Source organism: Rana temporaria, chromosome 8, assembly GCF_905171775.1.
Source record: "Rana temporaria chromosome 8, aRanTem1.1, whole genome shotgun sequence".
Taxonomy (NCBI): domain Eukaryota; kingdom Metazoa; phylum Chordata; class Amphibia; order Anura; family Ranidae; genus Rana; species Rana temporaria.
Window position 1 is genome coordinate 45,267,941 of NC_053496.1, and position 21,749 is coordinate 45,289,689.

The 21,749-nt window shown below is 46.4% G+C and overlaps 1 protein-coding gene across 2 annotated transcripts in view; it reads left to right on the forward strand.

Annotated features, from left to right (window-relative positions):
• Nucleotides 1-20,313, forward strand: part of LOC120946863 (inositol 1,4,5-trisphosphate receptor interacting protein) — a 25,619-nt gene extending 5,306 nt beyond the window's left edge. Inside the window, exons 1-2 of one of the 2 annotated variants that reach the window (XM_040361660.1) lie at nucleotides 9,781-9,942; nucleotides 18,352-20,313. In XM_040361660.1, coding sequence (XP_040217594.1) covers nucleotides 18,359-19,984 — 1,626 coding nt within the window. In that variant the 5' untranslated portion in view covers nucleotides 9,781-9,942; nucleotides 18,352-18,358 and the 3' untranslated portion in view covers nucleotides 19,985-20,313. Of the gene's footprint in view, nucleotides 1-9,780; nucleotides 9,943-18,351 lie in introns of those variants that run through there. The other variant, XM_040361659.1, reaches the window with a different exon arrangement.
• Nucleotides 20,314-21,749: the final 1,436 nt, after the last annotated feature.

The window sequence follows — 21,749 nt, forward strand, 5'->3', positions numbered from 1 at the left end:
TTCCTTCCACTTCTCAATTGTGCCACTTTGTGTTGGTCTATCACATAAAATCCCAATAAAATACATTTATGTTTTTGGTTGTAACATGACAAAATGTGAAAAATTTCAAGGGGTATGAATACTTTTTCAAGGCACTGTACTTCTTCCAAAATGGAATAAACAAGCTGGAAACAAAATGGAATAAAAAAAGTTGTCATTGCGGTTAGAATTTGCACCCAATGTATGAATGCGCAGATCTGCTGAAAGGCTCTGTCTGGCCTTCAGTAACCAGTAGAGACCTTTGGCACATCTGCGCATGCGTGAGTGCGCCTGAACACGTGCTGGAACATGGCGTGATTAGGAAGGTGCAGCACTTTGTTAATTTAGCACACATGCGGATTCTTTAATATGTGCACAGATCTAACACAAAAGGGGGAGATTTAGGCCCCTTTCACACTGAGGAGTTTTTCAGGCGGTACATCGCTAAAAATAGCGCTGCTATACCGCCTGAAAAACTCCTGCACTGCATACTCAATGTGAAAGCCCGAGGGCTTTCACACTGAGGCGATGCGCTGGCGGGAGACAAAAAAATCTCCTGTCAGCAGCGTCTTTGGAGCGGTGAGAAGAGCGGCGTGTATACCGCTCCTTCCCATTTAAAACAATGGGAACCACAGTAATACCGAGGCGCAATCTGTAGAGGCGCATTGCGGGCGGTATTAACCCTTTATTGGCTGCTAGCGGGGGTTAATACCACACCGCTAGCGCCCGAATCCCGCAGCAAATCCGACGATATAGCGCCGCTATTTTTAGCGGCGCTATACCACCACCACGGCTCCCGCCCCAGTGTGAAAGGGGCCTTCCTAAGGGCCCTTTCACACAGGGCGGATCAGTAATGATCCGCCTCCGTGTGTCCCTAAGCTCAGCAGGGATCGCTCCGTATATCCCCGCTGAGCCGTCTGGTGCTCCCCTATGGGGGATCGGATGAACACGGACCGTGTGTCCGTGTTCATCCGATCCGCAGACGGAAGAAAAAATAGGACATTCTTCCGTCTGCAAAATCGGATCTTTACGGAGGCGGGTGATTACGGGTGTCAGCGGATGTTTATCCGCTGACACCCGCAATCACATAGGGACCAATGTATGTCCCGTTTTCATCCGCAAACGGATGGATGAAAAAGCGGACATACGGTCCGCAGGTGTGAAAGGGGCCTAAGACTGGAGCACTCTGAGTCTGGTGCAGCTGTGCATGGTAGCCAATCAGCTTCTAACTTCAGCTTGTTCAATTGAGCTTTGTCAATAAAAACCTGGAAGCTGATTGGTTACAATGTACAGCTGCACCAGATTTTGCACTCTCCAGTTTTAGTAAATCTCCCCCAAAGTCCTGTACCTTTCTAATTGTGCCCGTGCATGCACAGATCTGCCACAGGCTGTTGCTGGGTACTGAAGGATGGGCAGAGCGCTTTGGCACTTCTACACACCCATGGAATGGGCGTAAAGTCATTCTTGATGCAATTAAGCACTAAATAGTGGGAAAAAATTAATCCTATGTTATTTTATTTTTTTTCCCCATCTGTGTCGCACGTGTGTGCCGGACCACCAAAGGGGGTGAAGGGCCAGCATTAAGGGGCCTGAAGTTTCTCTTTAGGGCCAGTTCACATCATGAACGCACAGGAACCTTTGTGGCTATTGAGGAGTATATTTAAAGCGGAAGTAAACCCATCCATAAAACTGTTTAATTTCCGGCACGTGTCAGAAATGTAACACTCCCACTGGATGTGCTCTCAACTAAACTGTCAAACCATCCAATGGTTGGTGTCATAACTGATCACATGTAAAGCATCATGGTAGTTGTAGTTTAAACAGAGGCCAAGATGGCAGCTTCCTTGTCTGAAAACGATAGGGGGGTTTACTTCTACTTAGCTTTATTCAAAATAAAAGATAATTAAAATGAAATAAAAATAATACAAATGTATTTCACGATTTGATATTAAGATTTTAGAGTAATTCTGTTTAAATTTCTGACCCAACAAAGGCAGATGTGGTTATGAGCCCCGGTCACTGCTATGACCAAACTCAGAGGAAACTCAGTGTCATGTTGTAACATTATTACACATACATTGTAACATTATGACAGACGTAGCGGAAGCACACTACGTTATCTTATTGGTAATCTGCTACACATCCTCTGATCTTCTCTTGTGAAAAGGTTCCAATGCCTCGTGCACATTGGATGTCATAAAATCGCCTGTAGCGTTAGCTGTAGAATGAGTTTTGCAGCGTTTTTCAGCGTTTCTTGACGTTTTTAGCAGAACTATACTCCCACAAAAACGTATGGCTCAAAAACACTGCTAAACGCTGATTAGCCGCGTTTGAGTGTTTTTACAGCTGAAAAAAATCATCCGTTTTATATTTTTCATGATAAACGGATTCATGTGTCTTATGCCTCGTACACACGTACGGGTTTCCCGGCGGACTTTTTACCACCGGAAAACCCGAGGGAAAAAGCAGAGAGCCTGCTCGGCAGCTTTTTCCCCTACACACGGCTGATTTTCCTGGCGAGAGTTTTGGCCGGGAAACCCGGCCGTGTGTATGCTCCCCCGCAGTGTTTCCCTTAGGCCTTGTACACACGGACGGACTGTCCGCCGGACCGTTTTCAGCGGACATGTCCGCTCGGAGATTTCTGCCTGATGGTTGTACACACCATCAAACAGAAATCCGCGCGGTCACGATACGCGGTGACGTGGCCGCGGCGACGTGCGTGGCCCTGGAAGTTCAATGCTTCCACGCATGCATCGAATCACTTCGACGCATGCGAGGGCTTCCGGCCGATCGGACATGTCCGGTGAGTCTGTACAGACGACCGAACATGTCCGACGGACAGGCTTCCAGCGGACATGTTTCTTAGCAAGCTAAGAAACATTTGTCCGCTGGAAACCTGTCCGATCCGCCGGAAAATTGTCCGGTCGGACGTACAGATGACCGAACATGTCCGCTGAAACTGGTCAGCGGACCAGTTTCAGCGGACATGTTCGGTCGTGTGTACGGGGCCTTAGGGAAACTTCCGGGGAAAAGACCTCTGGGAATTGCAGCAGGAAAAAAGAGAACATGTTCTCATTTTTCCCGCCAGGATTGCCAGTGTTCTGCCCAATAAGTTCCGCCCGGCGGATAAGGACCCCCCTGTACTGCGCAGGTGCGGCGCTGCACGGATGCGCAAAGGGGCTCTGGGTCCTGGCAGAGCTCTTTGGCACATCTGTGCGCATGCAGGTGCTTCTCTGCAGATAAGAAAAGACAGGAGAAGGGTTGGGACCTAAGACTGGGATGCCATTAAGGCAGGTGTCCCAATACTACTGACAATATAGTGTATGTACAGTTTTACTAACATGTCAAAGTTGCAAAATTGCATTCAAGCGTTAACATTTTTTTTCGTGACACAATCTCTGAATTGAAAAGAAAAATGCCATTCAAATATGTTTATGTATATGTAAAAAATCCCTTCTATTGCTCCCAGCCTCCTCCAAATTCATTTTTTTTTTTTACTGCTGTGATCTGACTTCCTGTTAGTGGGTGGCTACATTCGTTCTCCATGATCCCACTGTTTGTAGGAACGTAGCCACCCTCTCTTGCTTGCTCTTGAGATGGACTATGGGATTTGTAGTGTTCATAGAGCAGTGTACATGGCCACAACTAACATGTATGGCTTATTCCAAACAAACAGAAGTAGGGGGAAAGGGAAGGTACGGGAGCTCACGGAGAGGCAGAAAAACACAGTAAGGAACAATTCAATGAAAAAATGATTAGAGGGCCATTAGGGGCGCACGGGCGCTGTCCCCCCTATACATGCATCCGGACCCTTATCTACATACAGGATGCTGGATGCATGGATTCCAATGGGGGGGGGGGTTTGAAGCACATCCAATAGGCTTCAAAAAATGATGGGCCCTTCCAGCCCTCCCAGTTGTGTGATGATAGCGAATGAATATTCGCTATTTTCATACTAAATCCCCTACCCGCCAATAAGGAAGTGAGTCTGAGACCCCTTTCCTGATTGGTCAAAATGTCAGGTGATCCTATTGGACACTTATGTAGCGCTACCCCCTCAGGAGCCGCTGGTTGTTGTTGGGATCGGCGTATTAAGTTACCCCTTACCGTTGTCTAGGGGTGAAACTGATGAGTAGAGTAGTGAGCGAATTTCCAGTCAATAAATAAAGGTTTTCTGAATGCTTTATTTCCAGGCCCAACATCAACATGAAGTAGAGCAAAAAGGTTGAAGCGATAGAGAACTTTGCGGTATCAGGCCTGGATATGAACAGAGCAATCCTGCTCTTAGTAGTAGTAATTTCTGTTTGTCGCCACTCTAGCCAGAGTGGGTGAAGTGCCCCCGGACAGACTCCTGCCACAAGCCTGGCAGCCAAAGTGTCACTTTAGGTTGCTGGGAGGAACAGGTCTCTGCCACAGACCCGGCTCTGGGGACCTCTGCCACAGGTCTAGTACTTGGATAAGGGGAATGGATTGAGCGAATCCTCCCAGTAGATTAAGTAAGGGTCACCGGGTGACAGTTGTAGTGTACCTGTCAATGTCCCGGTCAACCGGGATGGTTCGTTCAAGCCCTATTGGACAACCTGCCTCCGTGTTCTCCTCAAGCCGACCCCCCATCGAACGGCTCACAGCCTGGGATCTCCTCAGTCGAGCTGGGGACCCAGTAAGTCACTGGGGCCCCTTTTAGCAACATGGAGCTCCGCGTAGCATGCGACCCTGGCCTGGTAGGCCATATCGCCGGGGTCTGTTGGTGGGTGCCGCACCTGGAACCTGCGAAGAACCACCGAAAATGGCGTCTGCCACAGATATACTCTCCCCCAGCATGCTCTGCGAGGGAAAACTCCTCTTATTGGCTGCTGGGGAAAAGTGGCTCTGCCAGAACCTCTCTAGCGCCAACTGTCGCCCAGGGGTGGAATCGGCACCCCTGGATCGCAGACTGACCTACTGGACAGTTCAGGAATGACAGCAGCCCGAATTGAGCAAATTGTGAATGGGAGCAAAATAACTCTCCCATTCCCCACTAACTTTAGTGTAGTGCCCATACTGAAAGTAAGGGGGCGCTACACTTAGATGAAGTAGGAGGAGACAGGACACACATGGCAGAAGCCGTGGAGGAAAGAACATCGTACCGGCTGTTGCAGCCCGCCACGCTGAGGACACCGGAGCCGCTGCTGCCCACTGCCCACCGCGCTGAGGACACCGGTGCCGCTGCCCGCAATCCACTGCCCGCCACCTAGTTGGCACACAGGGGGGGGGCTTGGAGTAGTGTCACACCACCAACCGCCCAGGGGGTTTGTGCCCCCCCCCCCCAAAAAAAAAACCACAAGCCTGGGAGACTAAAAGAGATTTGGTTGGACTGGACTTTAGAACCCAACTCTTCTTTTCTGCCACATTATGTCCTCAGTCTCTGGGTTTATTGATGCTGGAAGGAAGACTGAGGACATCATGTGAGTACTGATGAATCGGATCCCAGTAAGAACCTACTTGAGAAAGCCCTCCAGGAAGCTGTCACTGTACTGGGCCAATCATACGTGGCCAAGGCATTCCCCGCCCTGCAGCTGCATGAATACACCCTTGTGTATGCGTGGCTTCAGGGCAAGCAATGCCCCAGCCGCAGATGGTCCAATCATAAGTGGCCATTGCATTTCCCGCCCGGCAGCTGCATGTATACACCCTTGTATATGTGCGGATGTAGGGCAAGCAATGCCCCAGTAGCAGTTGATTGGCCCTGTACAAGTGACAGCTTTCTGGCAGGCTTGCACAGGTGAGTTCTCACTAAGATCTAAACATGTCCAAGCTGATCAGTACTAACAGGATGTCCTCAGTCTTCCAGGTTTATTGTCGCTGGAAGGAAGACTGAGGACATCTTGTAATTACTGATCAGCTTGGACATGTTTGGATCCTAGTGAGAACCTGCTTGAGCGAGCCCTCCTGGAATTTGTCCCTGTACTGGGCCAATCATAAACCTCCAAGGCATTCCCAGCCCCGCAGCTGCATGCATGCACCCTTGTATATGTGTGGATGCAGGGCAAGCAATGTCGCAGCCACAGATGGTTAGCCCAGAACAAGGGACAGCTTCCTGGTGGGCTTGAGCAGGTGGATTCTTAATAGGATCTGAACATGTCCAAGCTCATCAGTACTCACAGGATGTCCTCAGTCTTCCTTTGAGTGTCAATGAACTAAGGAAGACAGAGGGCATCTGGTGGCAGAAGAGAGGTACTGCAGGTTCAAGACTTTGAAGCCAGCTTGGGACCATAAAAAATAGCCCAGAGTTGGGTTTTAAAGACCAGCCCTTTAGTTTTTAATAAAGTAGGAAAATGTTAGAATCTCTGGTTGTATGACTCATTTCCTATGGCTTACTGTCTCTGTGACCACACAGGAAGTGAGGTGCAATCTCTGTAACAAAGACATAGCAAGCAATAGAAAAACGGAAAACCTGACCCACCTCTACTCTAAATAAAATGTCGGTTTGGTTCTGTCTGTTACATAAAAAGTTGGTTTAGAATTCGACTTTAAAGTTACCGATACAAGTAGAGTAGGGCCTAGATGGCAGATGAAGGTGGAAATCCCCTTTAACCACTTCCATACAGAGCACTTATACACCTTCCCGCCCAGCTTTCAGCGCTGTTGCACTTTGAATGACAATTGCGCGGTCATGCTACACTGTACCCAAACTAAATTTTTATCATTTTGTACCCACAAATAGAGCTTTCTTTTGGTGGTATTTGATCACCTCTGGGATATTTATTTTCTGCAAAAAAAAATAAAAAAATTACCGAAAATTTAGAAATAAAAAGTTTTTTTTGTTTCTGTTATAAAACATTGTAAATAAGTACGTTTTCTCCTTCACTGATGGGCACTGATGGTACTGCACTGATGGGCACTAATAAGGCGGCACTGATGGGCACCGATGAGGTAGCACTGATGTGGTGGCATTGATGGGCACTAATATGCGGCACTGATGGGCGGCACGGATGGGCACTGATAGGCGGCATGGATGGGCTTGGATAGGCGGCACGGATGGGCACGGATAGGTGGCACAGATGGGCACAGATAGGCGGCATGGCTGGGCACGGATAGGTGGCACGGACGGGCACGGATAGGCGGCACTGATAGGCGGCACGGATGGGCACTGATAGGTGGCATGGATGGGCACTGATAGGTGGCACGGATGGGCATAGATGGGCACTATTGTATGTGTTGTACTAATGGATGCCAATCAGTTCCAAACAATGCCTGCCAATCAGTGATGCCCATTGTGGGCACTGATTGGCATCCATTGTGGCACTGATTGGCATCCATTTTTTGTGTCATCCTCATCCCTGGTGGTCTAGGGTGGCATCCTTTTTTTTCATCTTCACCTGGGTGAGGATTGTGGGAGTGTCTGTAAAAATCAGTACTCGTCGTTGGTGTTATTTGAGTGACGTTCTACTATAAGGAGGTCAACTTTGATGCTGGTGAAGTAACAAGATTAAAAGGAGAACTGACGAAATCAGAATTGAGGTCTGAAAGCAGTTAACGTGGTTGTAAACCCCCCTGAGGCATTTTTACATATAGATAGGCTTATATTAAGGCTTCCCTATATGTACTGAAAATATCTCCTAAACGTGCGCCGTTTAGGATATATTTACCTTGTAGTGCGCCAATGAGGTCATCGGCGCATGTGCAGTGAAGAAACGGCCCTCCAAGCCATTTCTTCCCCAGCGTGTGCCGTGACTCGCTGGAGACACTCGGAAATGCTCGAAGACACTAGGAGACACTTGGGAACACTCGGGAACGTAGTGTTTCCGAGTGTCTCTGAGCATCTCCGAGTGTCTCTGAGCTTTTCCGAGTGTCTCTGGTGCCCCCGACCTCTGGCCACATGTGATACTGCACACCCCAGAGGCTTGAATCTTGCTTGTTTAGCGAGACAACGCTCGTAAACCGAGTCAGGATTGTAAAAAAAAACAGCTCGTATTGCGAAATGCTCGGAAACCGTGTTACTCACAATCCTAGGTTTTACTGTATCTGTATTTTCGTAATAATTCGATTCCTATGATCATCCGCTCCATCTAGTGGCTAAAAAGCAGTATATTTTCTTCATTGAGGTATTTCAGAAAACTATACCACATTGTGACCACTAGATGGAACTGATGATCATAGGAATTTATCTATTACAGAAAATATGGAGAAAGTTCATCCAGCCTGCATGAATGCATGTGACATTCGTCCAACAAATGTTTTATAAAGAAAACCTTAATGATATATAAATATTTACAGCTGCATCACATTGTACCTTTTATACCTACCTGGAGTTTGGCTTTAACTTAAAGCGGTTGTAAACCTTTATTTTTGACTTTTACCTACAGGTAAGCCTATAACAAGGCTTACCTGTAGGTATAAAGAATATCTCCTAAACCTGTACGGTTTAGGAGATATTCCCCTCGCAATGCGGGCAGCGCATGCGCAGGGGGGAATCCACGGCGAAAGATCCGGCAGCCACCGGACCTTGCCGATTTTAAATCTCCCGCGCGCACGCGCGGGAGTGACGTCATCGCCGCTCCAGCCAATCACAGCGCTGGAGCGGCGATACCCGGAAGACACGCCGTAGCAAGATGACATCTTGCTCGGCGTGAACCAGGTAAGTGTTGTTCACCTCGTTTTGAGGTAAGTATTTCATAATCAGCTATTATGCGATGCATACTAGCTGATTATGCATTTTGCCTTGCAGGTAAAAAAATAAATAATTATATATGCGGTTTACAACCGCTTTAAGGTGACCAGATTTTTTTAATGAAATCCGGGGACATATATGTAGTGCCCATGAATGCAGCCTGTTCAGTGCCCATCAGCTCAGCTTGTTCAGTGTCCATCAATGCAGCCTGTTCAGTGTCCATCAGCTCAGCCTATTCAGTGCCCACCAATGCAGCCTTTTCAGTGCCCATCAGCTCAGCCTGTTTAGTACCCTGCAACTCAGCCCATTAAGTGCCCCTTAATGCAGCCTGTTCGGTGCCCAGCAGCTCAGCCTTACCTGTGATCAGTGCATAGCGAGCGAGGAGAGGAGACGGATTATACAGAGCAGGGATCTCCTGTTTACCCCACACAGCCGCTGTCCTCAGACAAAGTCCCGCCTCTTATAATAGAGGTGACCAGTGTGCTGCTTATCATAGGAGCAGGCCCAGGAGGCGGGACTTTGTCTAACAGCCGGGTAAGCGGGAGATCCCTGCTCTGCATAATCTGGCAACCCTCGCACCCCCATCTGGGACCCATGGTAGGGCAGGCCCTGGGTGCCCCCCCCCCTCCCCTCAGCCCCAGCTTGCAGTGCACCCGCACAGGATAGGCCCTGAATCCAGGACAGGCGGGTTCCAGGGACAATGTCCTCAATCAGGGGACTGTCCCTGGGAACCAGGGACATCTGGTCACCCTACTTTAACTAACAATTTATAGGAGGGTCAATAGGCATGCCCATTGTGCAGCACTACTGAGCAAGAAGCAAAAAGTGCCTTTATACTTATTAAACATGACTGCCCCTTTATATTATTTAAAACTATACAATACATTATTAACACACAACGATGGTAAAAATCATCGGATCACACTTGTTGTGTATCTGACAAAGATCGTAGTTCCACTTTATATATTGTCTATACACAATAAAGTGGTTATTACAGTAAATGTTACGGTTAGTGAACATGTATAGCACCTGTCTACAAGCCGGGGGGGGGGGGAAGGGGGGGAAGTAGAAATGACTTTATCCAGCAGAGCTCAGGCTGGGGGTGAAGTACACAAGGTGTGTTCAGCTGGAAGTTCCAGATCCAAATCGGCTGAACATTATGTTTGGATCTGGGTGGAGGTGGCCGGGCTCCACCCTGATAATTGCTCTGTATTGAGGAGAGAAGACGGGAATGTCAAATGTGGATTTTCTGCAGAGAAGTGAGCGTGATCGAGGTAAGAACGAAAAATAATAAAAATAGGGAGACCCGGGACAGTGCCGGTGGGATTGCCTGTTCTTCTTAAAGGGACAGTCCACATACACTGATGTATTAGGTATGGATGGATGCTTCGAAATACTAAAACTAAATACTAAAAACACGTGTGCCTCTCTTCTGTCTCTTAGATACTGCAGTGGTGGCATGTCTTTATCAGGGTTTCTGGCTCTGCCTCCCAATGTTGGAGTCTTACTCCTCCTGTTGCACTTTTTACAAGAAAAGGAGTGGAGCGGCACACGTTTAAAGCTGAACTCCAGGCAGATCTCAGATTCTTAGACCCGGTTCACACTGGGGCTCAGCAGCCTGACGTGTCGCGTCCCATTCTATGCAATAGAACCGTTCTAATAGGAGCGACGCAAGTCGCTCCGACTTAGAAAAAGGTTCCTGTACGACTTTGGGGGCGGCTCGGGGCGACCTGCATTGACTTCTATACAGAAGTCGTTTTACAAATCGCCCCCGAAGTCGTGCCGCGGGAGTGTGAACCGACTCTTACTGTATTGTATTGAATTGTAATTGTACTGTCTGCCCTCATGTTGTATAAACTGTTGGTGCTATTTAAATCCTGTATTATAAAAATAATAATAATATCAAAAGCACACATGAATGCAGCTCTGTAATCAATCATTAATACATAATGATTTATTGTAATAATACAGTGTAAGTTCCTGAATTTGAATTGGTATCAGCCTCTCGCAGTCATAAATAGTCAGAGCTCAGATTGGGGAGGGAGAAGCAGCTTAAAAAATATATTAAAAGCCAGCAGCTACAAATACTGCAGCAGGAAGTGGCGTACTACCCGCAAAGTCTTTGACAGGTATCTGCACCACCCTCCCCCTGAAAGGTGTCAAATGTGACACCGGAGGGGGGAGGGTTCCGATGAGCGGAAGTTCCACTATAGGGTGGAGCTCCGCTTTAAGGAGCCAATCCTCTCTATTGTATTACAAGGAGCCTGCTGATAGGAGGAGAGAGCAAAAAGGTGAGTTCATCACTGTGCTGCTTTCCTTTCATTGTCCAATCACAGGCTGGGGGAGGGACAAGACCTGAAAGTGTTACTTAACCGCAGCAGGGGAAAAACAGGTCTCCTGCCCTGCCATAGAGAGCTGTTACATACACTATATTACCAAAAGTATCAGGACACCTGCCTTTACATGCAGACAGGCATTGACTGGCCATTGGGACTACAGGGAGTTTCCCGGTGGGCTGATGGCTCAGTGGGCCGGCTTCAGTGACAGCGGATTGCCGCCCTCCTCCGCTCCTCTGTCTCTCCCCGCAGCGCTCACCTGGGGGGGAACAAAGAAGCAGGGGGAGGACCAGAGGAGCAGGGACGACGATAGAGGAGCATGGGGGGAGGGGACAGACAGCTGACTCAACAGCTATGGCCTGGGAGTTTCTCACTTCTGCCTAATCTTGTCCCATAAGGGGGGGGGCACCAAACTGATTCTTTGCCCCAGGTGAAATAATGTCTATAAGAGTACCAGTACCAGCCATTCTACTCTAATAAAGTAGAATGGCTAGTGGCTAGTGAAGGGGGAGAGGGGGCTTGGGTGGCCGGGGGGGTGATGCGGGAGTTGTCCGGCTGCCATGGGACAGACCTGTCAATGTGGGCCAGTCTGGATAAAGTCCAGGGCCAAATTTATGTTCCAGTCCAACCCTGCATGCAGACAAACTTTAATGGCATCCCAGTCTTAGTCTGTAGGGTTCAATATTGAGTTGGCCCACCCTTTGCAGCTATAAAACAGCTTCACCCACTAAGACTGGGCTGCCATTAAAGTTCATGTGCGTTTAAAGGCAGGCGTCCCAATACTTATGGTATAGTATAATTGTTTAGGTCGAATAAAGATATCAATCAATTCAGTGTAAATCTCAGAACTGGATGGACAGAAATGCTAATTCTTTGGCCTCTGAAACATATTCCTTATATGAATTTAGCGCTTTGCCGGGAGTTCAGCTTTATGTCTGGTACATTAAACAGATTCTGCCATGAAACCCAACATCTGGATATTTTTTGTATTTGGTAGATGCCGGAGACCCAAATGTTTGATCGGTTTCAGGATTCCTTGGCATTCTGGGTCCAGGTCATGTGACCAATCCCAACATTAGGTCACGTGGCCTTCAACAGCCATGCACAATAGAAGCCAACCTTTGTCAGTCTCAAGACACTGCTTTCATTTACCGCTGCATTGGGTCCGAACCTAAAACCGGGGCAGTGCGGCATCTCCTTTTTATGGCAGACTAGGGGTTTACCACTTTCCCAATTTTGTCCCCAATTTTGCAATTTTATTTCCTTATTCCAGGTGTTTACAGTATATAGCTTTGCTAATTTAGACTATATATTCACATCACTCCCTACCCTCAAGGAGCTTACAGTCTATAGAAGCTTTTTTTAACTGCTTCAATACAAGATACTTTAACCCTTTTCCTGCCCAGGCCAATTTTCAGCTTACACACTTTAAATGACAATTGCGCGGTCATGCAACGATGAATTCAAAAAAATGTTTATCATTTTTTTGAGACAGCGCTTTCTTTTTGTGATATTTAATTACCACTGGGTTTACATTTTTTTGCGAAAAAAACAAAAATTTTGAAAAACAAAATTGTTTCTGTTATAAAATTTTGTAAATACATAATATTTCTCCTTCACTGATGTGTGCTGATGAGACTACACTGATGGCACTGATGAGGATACACTCATATGCAGCACTCATGGGCACTGATTGGTGGCACTGATAGGGGGCACTTATGGGCAATGATCGGCGACACTAAGGCTGCATTCACACTACAACGCGGCGTATTTTACCGCGAATTGCCGCGACAAATTGCAGCGTTTTGTCCCGCGATTTGCCGCGACAAAACGCGGTAAAATATGCCGCGGTAACATACACAGGAGGGGTGATCTACATTGTCGGCTATGGCCGAACGCCGAAGCCGCCCGAAAAAAAAGGGTCCGGGACTTGTTTTGAGCTACAGGCGTTTCGGCGTTCGGCGTGGAGATGTGAACCATCTCCATAGCCGACAATGTAAAATCACCCCTCCAGCGTATCAGGGGTTGCAGCGGCGTCGCGCTTCAGGCGTATATACGCCTAGGTGTGAATGGGCACTTATAGGCAGTAGTGTTGCTCACGAATATTCGTATTGCGAATATTCGGCTCGAATATGGCATATTCGAGTATTCGCGATATATTTCGAATTTCGCGGTGAATATTCGCTATTCCGAATATTCACATTTTTTCAATTTTATTTTTAAAACAGATCACATCCTATCGACGTCTAAAAGCATTGCTGGTATGATAAGAGACCCTGGGCCAAGTAGCTAAGCTGAGGCGATCCTTTTATGTTGCCGAATATAAAAAAAAAAAATTGCGAATTTTCGCTAATGCGAATGCGAAAATGATTGCGAATTTTCGATAACTGTGGTAGGAGAACTCTGATTGTCTCTGATGCAAAAGGGGGGGGGCTTTGTGTATGTGTATGTTATGAATATTTGTATGTTTGATATTATTTTTTTTTGTAAGAAGGAAAAAATTGCGCATACCTTAAAAAAAGGGGAGAATACAGCAGCAACTCAAACATTTTATACAACATAAATTAATACAAGACAGAAAATGGAGTCGCTCTACAAGAATAAAAAATATGTCTAGTGACAAGACATGTGGGCAAATTATAAAATAAGCAAGCGCAAATAACTTGTGAAATACACAGTGAAACAAATATATAAAGAAATATAGTCCCAATAATAGAAAAATAATTTTTCATAAAAATGTCTTTGATATGTGAAGTGAAAAAAAGTCCAAAGCATGCAGCATGAACGTGTTCAATCTTCAAGGTGTTTGATTGACAAACGGCTGTGACAGATGGATAGAGTAAAGAATCACCACCAATGCAAAACACTTTTTATTTTCTATTGTAAAATATCACGAATATTCTGAGCCAATCAGAGTGCTCCTTCCACATTTGCCGAATATTCGCAATTATTTTGTATTGTAAAATATCAAGAATATTCTGAGCCAATCAGAGTGCTCCTTCCGCATTTGCCGAATATTCGCAATTATTTTGTATTGTAAAATATCACGAATATTCTGAGCCAATCAGAGTGCTCCTTCCGCATTTGCCGAATATTCGCAATTATTTTGTATTGTAAAATATCACGAATATTCTGAGCCAATCAGAGTGCTCCTACAGCATTTGTCGAAATTGCGCAGTAAATATCGCATTCGCATTTTGCGAAATTTCGAAAAAATATCAAGAATATTCTGAGCCAATCAGAGTGCTCCTACCGCAGTTATTGAAATTTCGCAATTATTTTCACATTCGCAATAGCGAAAATTCGCAATCATTTCATTTCGATAAAATATCACGAATATTCGAATTTAGCGAATATATCTAGAATATTCGACTATATATTCGAGATATATCGCGAAATCGAATATGGCGTATTCTGCTCAACACTAATAGGCAGCACAGATGGGCAGTGATTCGCATCACTGATGGTCAAAGTTTGGCATTACTGTTGTGCACTAGTGGGCATCACTGGTGGGCACTGGTGTGCATCAGTGGAGGGCACTGGCAGGCATCACTGATGGGACTGCACTGATAATCATTGCATTGATTATCCGTGTGCATGTCCCCACTTAAGGTAAGCCCGTTATTGTTTGACTTCAACATAGGTGTGCATTAGAGTGTGCACCCAAAGCTCAAACACACTTGCATGTGTGTGAATATATATATATATATATATATATATATATATATATATATATATATATATATATATATATATATACTGTATATACACAGCAGTAGGGCAGTGGGTGGTGTCAGTAGTTACGGTAATTATTTTTATTTTTTACAATTTTGTTTAATAAAAACTTTTTATTTATTTACAATTTTTTAGGAGCCCCATTGGGGGCCTTTGGTGAAATATCAGGGGGTCTAAACAAATCCCTGATATCTCACTTTTGAGAGAGAGAAAGGGACTGAGGACAGAGATTTCCCAGTCCCTTTATGTGCAGCAAAGCTGCAGGGGAAATTTGCGTAGCACAGGGTGATTAGGGTGTGCTCAGGCACACCCGGCACACCCTGTGCACATGCCTATGGACTTCAAACTAGCAGAAGAAAAGTTCCAAACTAACCTTAGAAAGTGTGATGTTACAGAAAGAGTAGGTAATACTTGGAAGAGATTTCTAGTAGAGCTAGTCAGTTGGTCAACAGTTAGTGGATTAAAAAAAAGGAATTATTTATTTTCTACCTTTTTTTGTTTTTAAGTGTTCGGGACGCCCCCTCCCGGTGCCCATCATTCGCTTAGATCAGGGGTCTCCATACTGCAGCCCAAAGGGCCAAATGCGGCCCTTTGCTTGCCTTTATCTGACCCTTGGGGCACTCTTCCTCCCACTGACACGAACAATGGGTCACTATTTCTTCCACCGATACCAATGACGGAATACTACTCCTCCTAATAGGGGCACTACTCTGCCTCTTTGACCACCAACTCTGAAGCCATATTTATTCTCACTGATGCCAGGCCGGTGACATTTCTGCCCCTGCTTCGGCCCTCCTAAAGTCTAAAGGACTTTGTAAACTGGCCCTTTGTTTGGAGACCCCTGGCCTAGGTGAATGACTAACACTGTCCTTTCATTCATTCAGTATAGAAGGAGGGGGCAGGCCTAGTGGGGTATCATCAGTAGACCTGCCAGCTGAACCCGGAAAAGCCAGCGCCTACCAATGACGTCACAGAAAAGCACAGTGCCGTGGGACAGAGCGGGGGCAAAACAGAAGAGGATCTCAGTGAGACAATACTGAATCTGCTGGTCAGGTGAGTATCTGAATCATGCAGATGACAGCCCCCAGTAAGCAGGGGTTAAAAAAAATGTGTGAGGGGGGTTGCGGGGCGAAGATCAGCTTTAAAGAGGAAATTAAGTCCACTTTTGTTTGATTCTACCCCCACCCTCCAGCACCGCCATATTCATTACTATGGCGCATGCACAGATTTGTTGAAGGACTCTGCCTGGCCTTTAGACCTCTTTTACACTGGAGCGTATTGCAGGCGCTATAGAGTTAAAAATAGCGCCTGCAATCCTTCCTTAAAATGCTGCTCCATTGTCTCCAGTGTGAAACCCAGAGGGCTCTCACACTGGAGCGGTGCGCTAGCAGGACGGTAAAAAAAGTCCTGCTAGATGCATCTTTGGAGCGGTGTGTATACCGCTCCTCCATCGCCGCTGCCCATTGAAATCAATGGGACAGCGCGGCTATACCGCCCATAATGCGCTGCTTCAGCAGCTCATTGCGGGCGGTTTTAACCGTTTCTTGGCCGCTAGCGGGGGTTAATTGCGCCCCGCTAGCGGCCGAAATGCACCGCAAATCTACCCATAGCGCTGGCGGTAAAAATAGTGGCGTTTTACCGCTGACGCTATGGGCGGCTTAGTGTGAAAGGGGTCTTAGGTCCCCGCAGAGCCCTTCAGCACGTCTGTGCACATGCAGGGGATTTCCCACCCATCAGGAAATACGAAATACGAAAAGTTTTGGAACTTACAAAACAGCAATCTTTTGCGCTTGTGTGGGAAAGCCACACATGTTATTCTTGCCTAGCCAAAAAATGCAGAAGTGCTAAAAAAGTTCTATTCAATACAAGAAAAATAAAAAAATCAATATGCAAAAGCACATGCAAGAGCAAAGGGGAAGGAGGCAGTGCACAATTAAAGTTTTTTTCTGGTCCGCTTTAAAAAACGAAAATGAAGCCCAGCATGCAAGCAAAATCAGTTTCAAAACATATCAGCAAAAGAAAAAATGAATGAAAAATAAGTCCCGGTTGCCCAGAATGACAGTCTCAATGGTAACAATTGCTCTCATGCATATAAAAAATGTAAGCTCTGCCAGGAAAGATATCATTCTTCCGTGTCTTCATACCGCCGAACGGCCACCCTCCCCTCCCTGTGCGTCTGTCAGGTGTAGGAGAGATTAGCCAGGGTGCATGAGCCGAGGCCTCGCCCTTCCTGGAGACACGGCATGAAGTTGTTGTTTTGTGGACAGCGAACATTTAGGAAGCGCAGGGTGTAGATCGGTTTCCTGTGGCTGCTGAGAAAGAAGACAAGGTTAAAGTCCAACTCCACTTTTACATTTAAAAAAAATATAGAAATATAAAAAAATCTGGAAAAAAAATGTATAGAAAATAAATAGCTCTGTCTTTGTTATAATACAAATGCATATCTCGATTCGCTGCTCTCCTCCTCTTTGGCGCTGTCCCCTGCAGACTCACCGCTCAGATGTCTAGCATCTGCCCTTTTTGGGGTTGAATGACAACCAGCGCCATTTAACCCACTTTCTGTAAGCCAAGGTCCAGCCCCCTGGGGAATTATTATCAGGCCACACATGGCTTATGGGAGAATGCCACAGGCAACAGTTATTCGCCATTACGTTAATCTGCAGCATTTACAACCTGCCCACTTCCCAAGACAGAAGAAGAACCCATGACAGTACATGACTAGACAAAAAACCTGTAAAAAAGTAATATATGCAAATTCAGACTAATATAAACTGGGCAGGGGACCCAGTGCCGGTGCTACCACTAGTCACTGGGCGCCCGGCCACTGGTGTTTTTACTCTCTGCAGCAAGAAACTAAGTCTCAGCATCAGCAGGCAGCTACCGCTCCATTCGCACATAGTGTCAGATGCGCAATGCCGGCAGAAAACTGTGTCTGTGCCCCTACTGCCGCATGAATGGAAGCAAGCAAATATTAAATTGATGGGCGCCGGTGAGGCTGCATTTTATGGGCACTGGTTAGGCTGCATTTGGTGGGCGCTGGTATGCTGCATTTGATGGGCGCTAGTAAGCTGCATTTGATGGGCGCTGGTGAGGCTGCATTTATAGGTGCTCCCCCAGACTGGGGAGCACCCTCAAAGGCCCCGGCAGCCTAGCACTCCATCTCCAGCTTCCTCCAGAACAACTCCTTTCCAGCTCAGCTGACCCTGGGTATTTAAGGAGGCCTGCCCCCTGCCAATCCAAGTTGAGGATTGGTCATGACTCCTCAGAATACCCCAGGCAGCTCCAACTTTCCTCTCCTCCTCCCTCTTCAGAAGATACTAAAATCTTCTGGAAAGAAGTGGGAGGTGCCTGTGAGTCACCAGCTCTGCTCTGAGTTACTCCCAACCCAGATCAAAACACACCAGCCAAGCCTGGAAATGTACCTACTCTATCTAAAAGCCTATACTACTTCTAGCACACTACAGAGTGCTACACACATACCTGTAGTTAAACAGGTAATAAAATACAGTCTAAAAAACGAACAACTACTGTATGTAAAAATCTTAAAACTTCCTTGCTTTGTAGGCATACAACATAATCATTTTAATTACGCCTTTCTCTTTTGTCTTTCAGAAACACAATGCAAGCTGGGATTTTTAAGGTGTGCCTTGTGGTCATTACGGCCATTGTCAACCACCCTCTTCTCTTCCCCAGTAACAATTCTGCTGTACCTACCACCGATGACTTCATTATCCAAAAACTGAAGGAAAGAGAAGAAAATCTGCAGCTTCAGCAGCTGGAACTTGAGAAGCTTTTATCTCGCCAAGAGCCACCCCCAGAAGACGACACCGAAACTGAGAACAAGCCCACCGAAGATGAATCATTATGGGATTTCTGGAGTGTAATGTCAATGATTGTCTTTCTTATGATTGAAGTGTGGAGGCAAGACTTTCTAGATAACAGTCCACAGGAGCAAAGCAAAGAGGAGGATGACCCTATGTACAATGGAAGCAGCTGCCATGGAGTCCTTTTTCCAAGCAAGACCATGTTGGCTATTTTTCATGACCAGTATATCCGGACAACAACCCATGACGCGGCTCGGACTAAGGAATTTGTTGAGGGTTTTGCAGATGATTTGCTAGAAGCACTAAGAAGTGTTTGTAACCGTGATGCAGACATGGAAGTTGAAGATAGTATCTGTGTGGGGAGCATGTACGAAAACTGTAGAGTCAATAAACCACTGATATGTGACTTGCTTGTACCATTTTCTCCTCCAGAACCCTACTATTTCCGCTGCCAACCTTGGATTACTAGCAAATCCATCGTTCCCAATCAACAAAGTTATGGAACAATTCTTGTTTGTGGACCCGAAGATCCATCAGGTTGTGTCTGCGACAGGAAAAAACTTGGAGAAGACATGCTTTGCCTTCTTCACAACCCAAGCAGCAAGAAGAAGGTCACCAAGGATGTCAATCTATTATGTTCAAAGGAATCCAACTATCTAGACACAGACCAGGTCATGAAATGGTTCCAAACAGCCATAACAAAGGCCTGGGGCAGGATATCACACAAGTACGAGTTTGAACTCACTTTCAACCACTTAGATTATCCAGGAGCTTTAAGAGTCAAATTCAAATCAGGAAAAGTCATCAGTTTCAACATCAGCCCGGTGGTTCAGTATGAAGACTCTGATCTGTACTTTATTTCACAGTTCCCCAGCATGGACAGAGCAACCGACTTGGCCTCCAGCGTTCACTGGAACTTGTCTTTCGCAGTTTACGAGAGAAGGTTTCTCAAGAACATTGCCAAACATCTCCCAGGAAATTCATGCCACCTCAGTTGCCTACAAATTATAACTTTCCTGCATTCCAAGCAATGTGACATAACTGGCCCAAGTGGCCTGACAAGTTACCACCTAAAGACGGTCCTCTTGCATCTTCTACTGACACGGTCTTATTATGACTGGAGTAACATCATGCTAGAAGATCGATTACGGGACATGTTCAAGAGCCTGGAGAAATGTCTGCTGGAGAAGAGACTCCACCACTTTATGATTGGAAATTCCAAACTTCCAGAGACGGTCAGTCTCCCGGAAAACTTCCGCACAGCAGAACCTCTTAATCTTTTCCGATCATTTGTTCTAAACAGAGATCTTTACCAAAAAACCTTGTCCATGTTCTATGAGATGTTAAAGAACGCAACTGTTGTAATCAATGAATATAGCTTTCACCTTCCTACAGGACCGTCCAACAAAAACTCCCATTAGCAACACTCATGGTGTATTTTGTAAGAATTTAAAAACATTTTATGGAGTTTAATGCTGGATTGGAAGTTTCAGGATTTGGATAAGCCAACTTAAGTCTGCCAATTCCATTAAGAACAGATGTTTTTTTTATTAGTGTTATAAAAATATCCTTACAGAGGCTATTTATATGTTCTTACAGCTGCTGTTTATACAATTATACAATTCAATTATAATGAAGACTAACAATTTACCCATACTCAGGAAATGTAAAGGTTTAGGTCAGGTGTTCTCAACCTTGTTGAGACAAGAGCCCAATTAATTGTTCCAAAACCCTCCATGCCCCAACAGTATAAAATAATGTTTATACTCGCACAATAAAAGTATTGGAATAACAAATATATAATATTAAAATGCTGTGTAGCACTACCCCCGTAGGAGCAGCTGGTTTAGATTTGGGTTTTGCCGATCCGGCGGACTGTAAGACAAATAGAGCTGTGGATCCCTTTATAACGAAGTCACCAGGCCTATCCCGAGACATCAGCTTGCCTTGCTTGGTCTCCTCCAGGGCAGGTCCTCCCCCGGTTTCCTTCGTTAAGCAGCTTCCCCCACTTGGATGGACAGCTTGGGATCCCCTCCAGAATCATAGGCCCCAGCCAGCATAGCTGGGCCTATTTGATAGAAATACAGCCTCGGACCAACATGGTCCCGGGGCTGGAATCACACACGCCTCGCGCCAGGAGGGCCACAAGGCGAAGGACCCCAAAAAAACGGCGTCTGCCCCTTAAGTTACCCTTCCCAGCATGCACAGCGGGGCACCACTCCCACTGGGCTGGTGCCGAGAAGGGTCACTTAACACACCATGGTTCGCCTGTGTTCCAACATGGGCCTGATGTGGTAACGCCACCTACAGGCAACAAGGGAAAACTTCTATCAAGCACAAGCATAGCCAGAACAGAGGCTAATTTCCATGGAATTAGTAAAGTCTGAGCCCACTATTGGCTCAGACACCCTCTTAATTTAAAATAGCGCCCCAGTCATTGGGAGCAGGGCGCTACAGCTGGAAAGCTCTGGATGGGGTTGAGTGTTACCTCTTTCACACGAGGCAGACTCCGTCGCTACTGAGTTCCGCCAGCTCCCGTAGGCTCAGCGGGTGATCTCTCCGCTGATCTTCGCTGAACTGCCGGATGACAAGTCGCTCTCTGCTCACTGAGCGGGGAGGGGCTTGTGCAGCGCCACTGTCTCCTATGGAGAGATCTCACCTGAGAGATATCACGAGATCTCACACGATCTGATCCGCCATGAAAAGATAGGGACGTATAGCCACCCGTCTGATTTTGGCAGATCGGATCGGGTCGGATGTCAGCGGACATGTCTCCGCTAACATCCGACGCTCCATAGGACTGCATGGAGCCGCTGTTCAGGTCCGCCGACAAAACTGACAGGCGGACCTAAACGGTTTGACCATGTGAAAGGAGCCTAAGGATGGGGATTCTATAGGGGGTTAAGGATACTGTAGCAGACTTGGTGGCTCTGTGGGGGATAAGGTTTCTGGAGCGGGCTGGGAGATATTGTGAGAGATTGGCATCTGGGGGTCTCTCCAAGAGGCTGGTACACTGTGGAAGATTGGAAAGCACTGCAAGGGCTGGGGGGCACTTTTTGGAGTTTGGGGGGCAGTGCTAGACATTGTTGAAGACTGAGGGCATTACCGAGGGACAGCATACCTCCCAACTTTTTGAGATGGGAATGAGGGACACCTATCAGCAAAAGTATGCAGGCATAGGACACA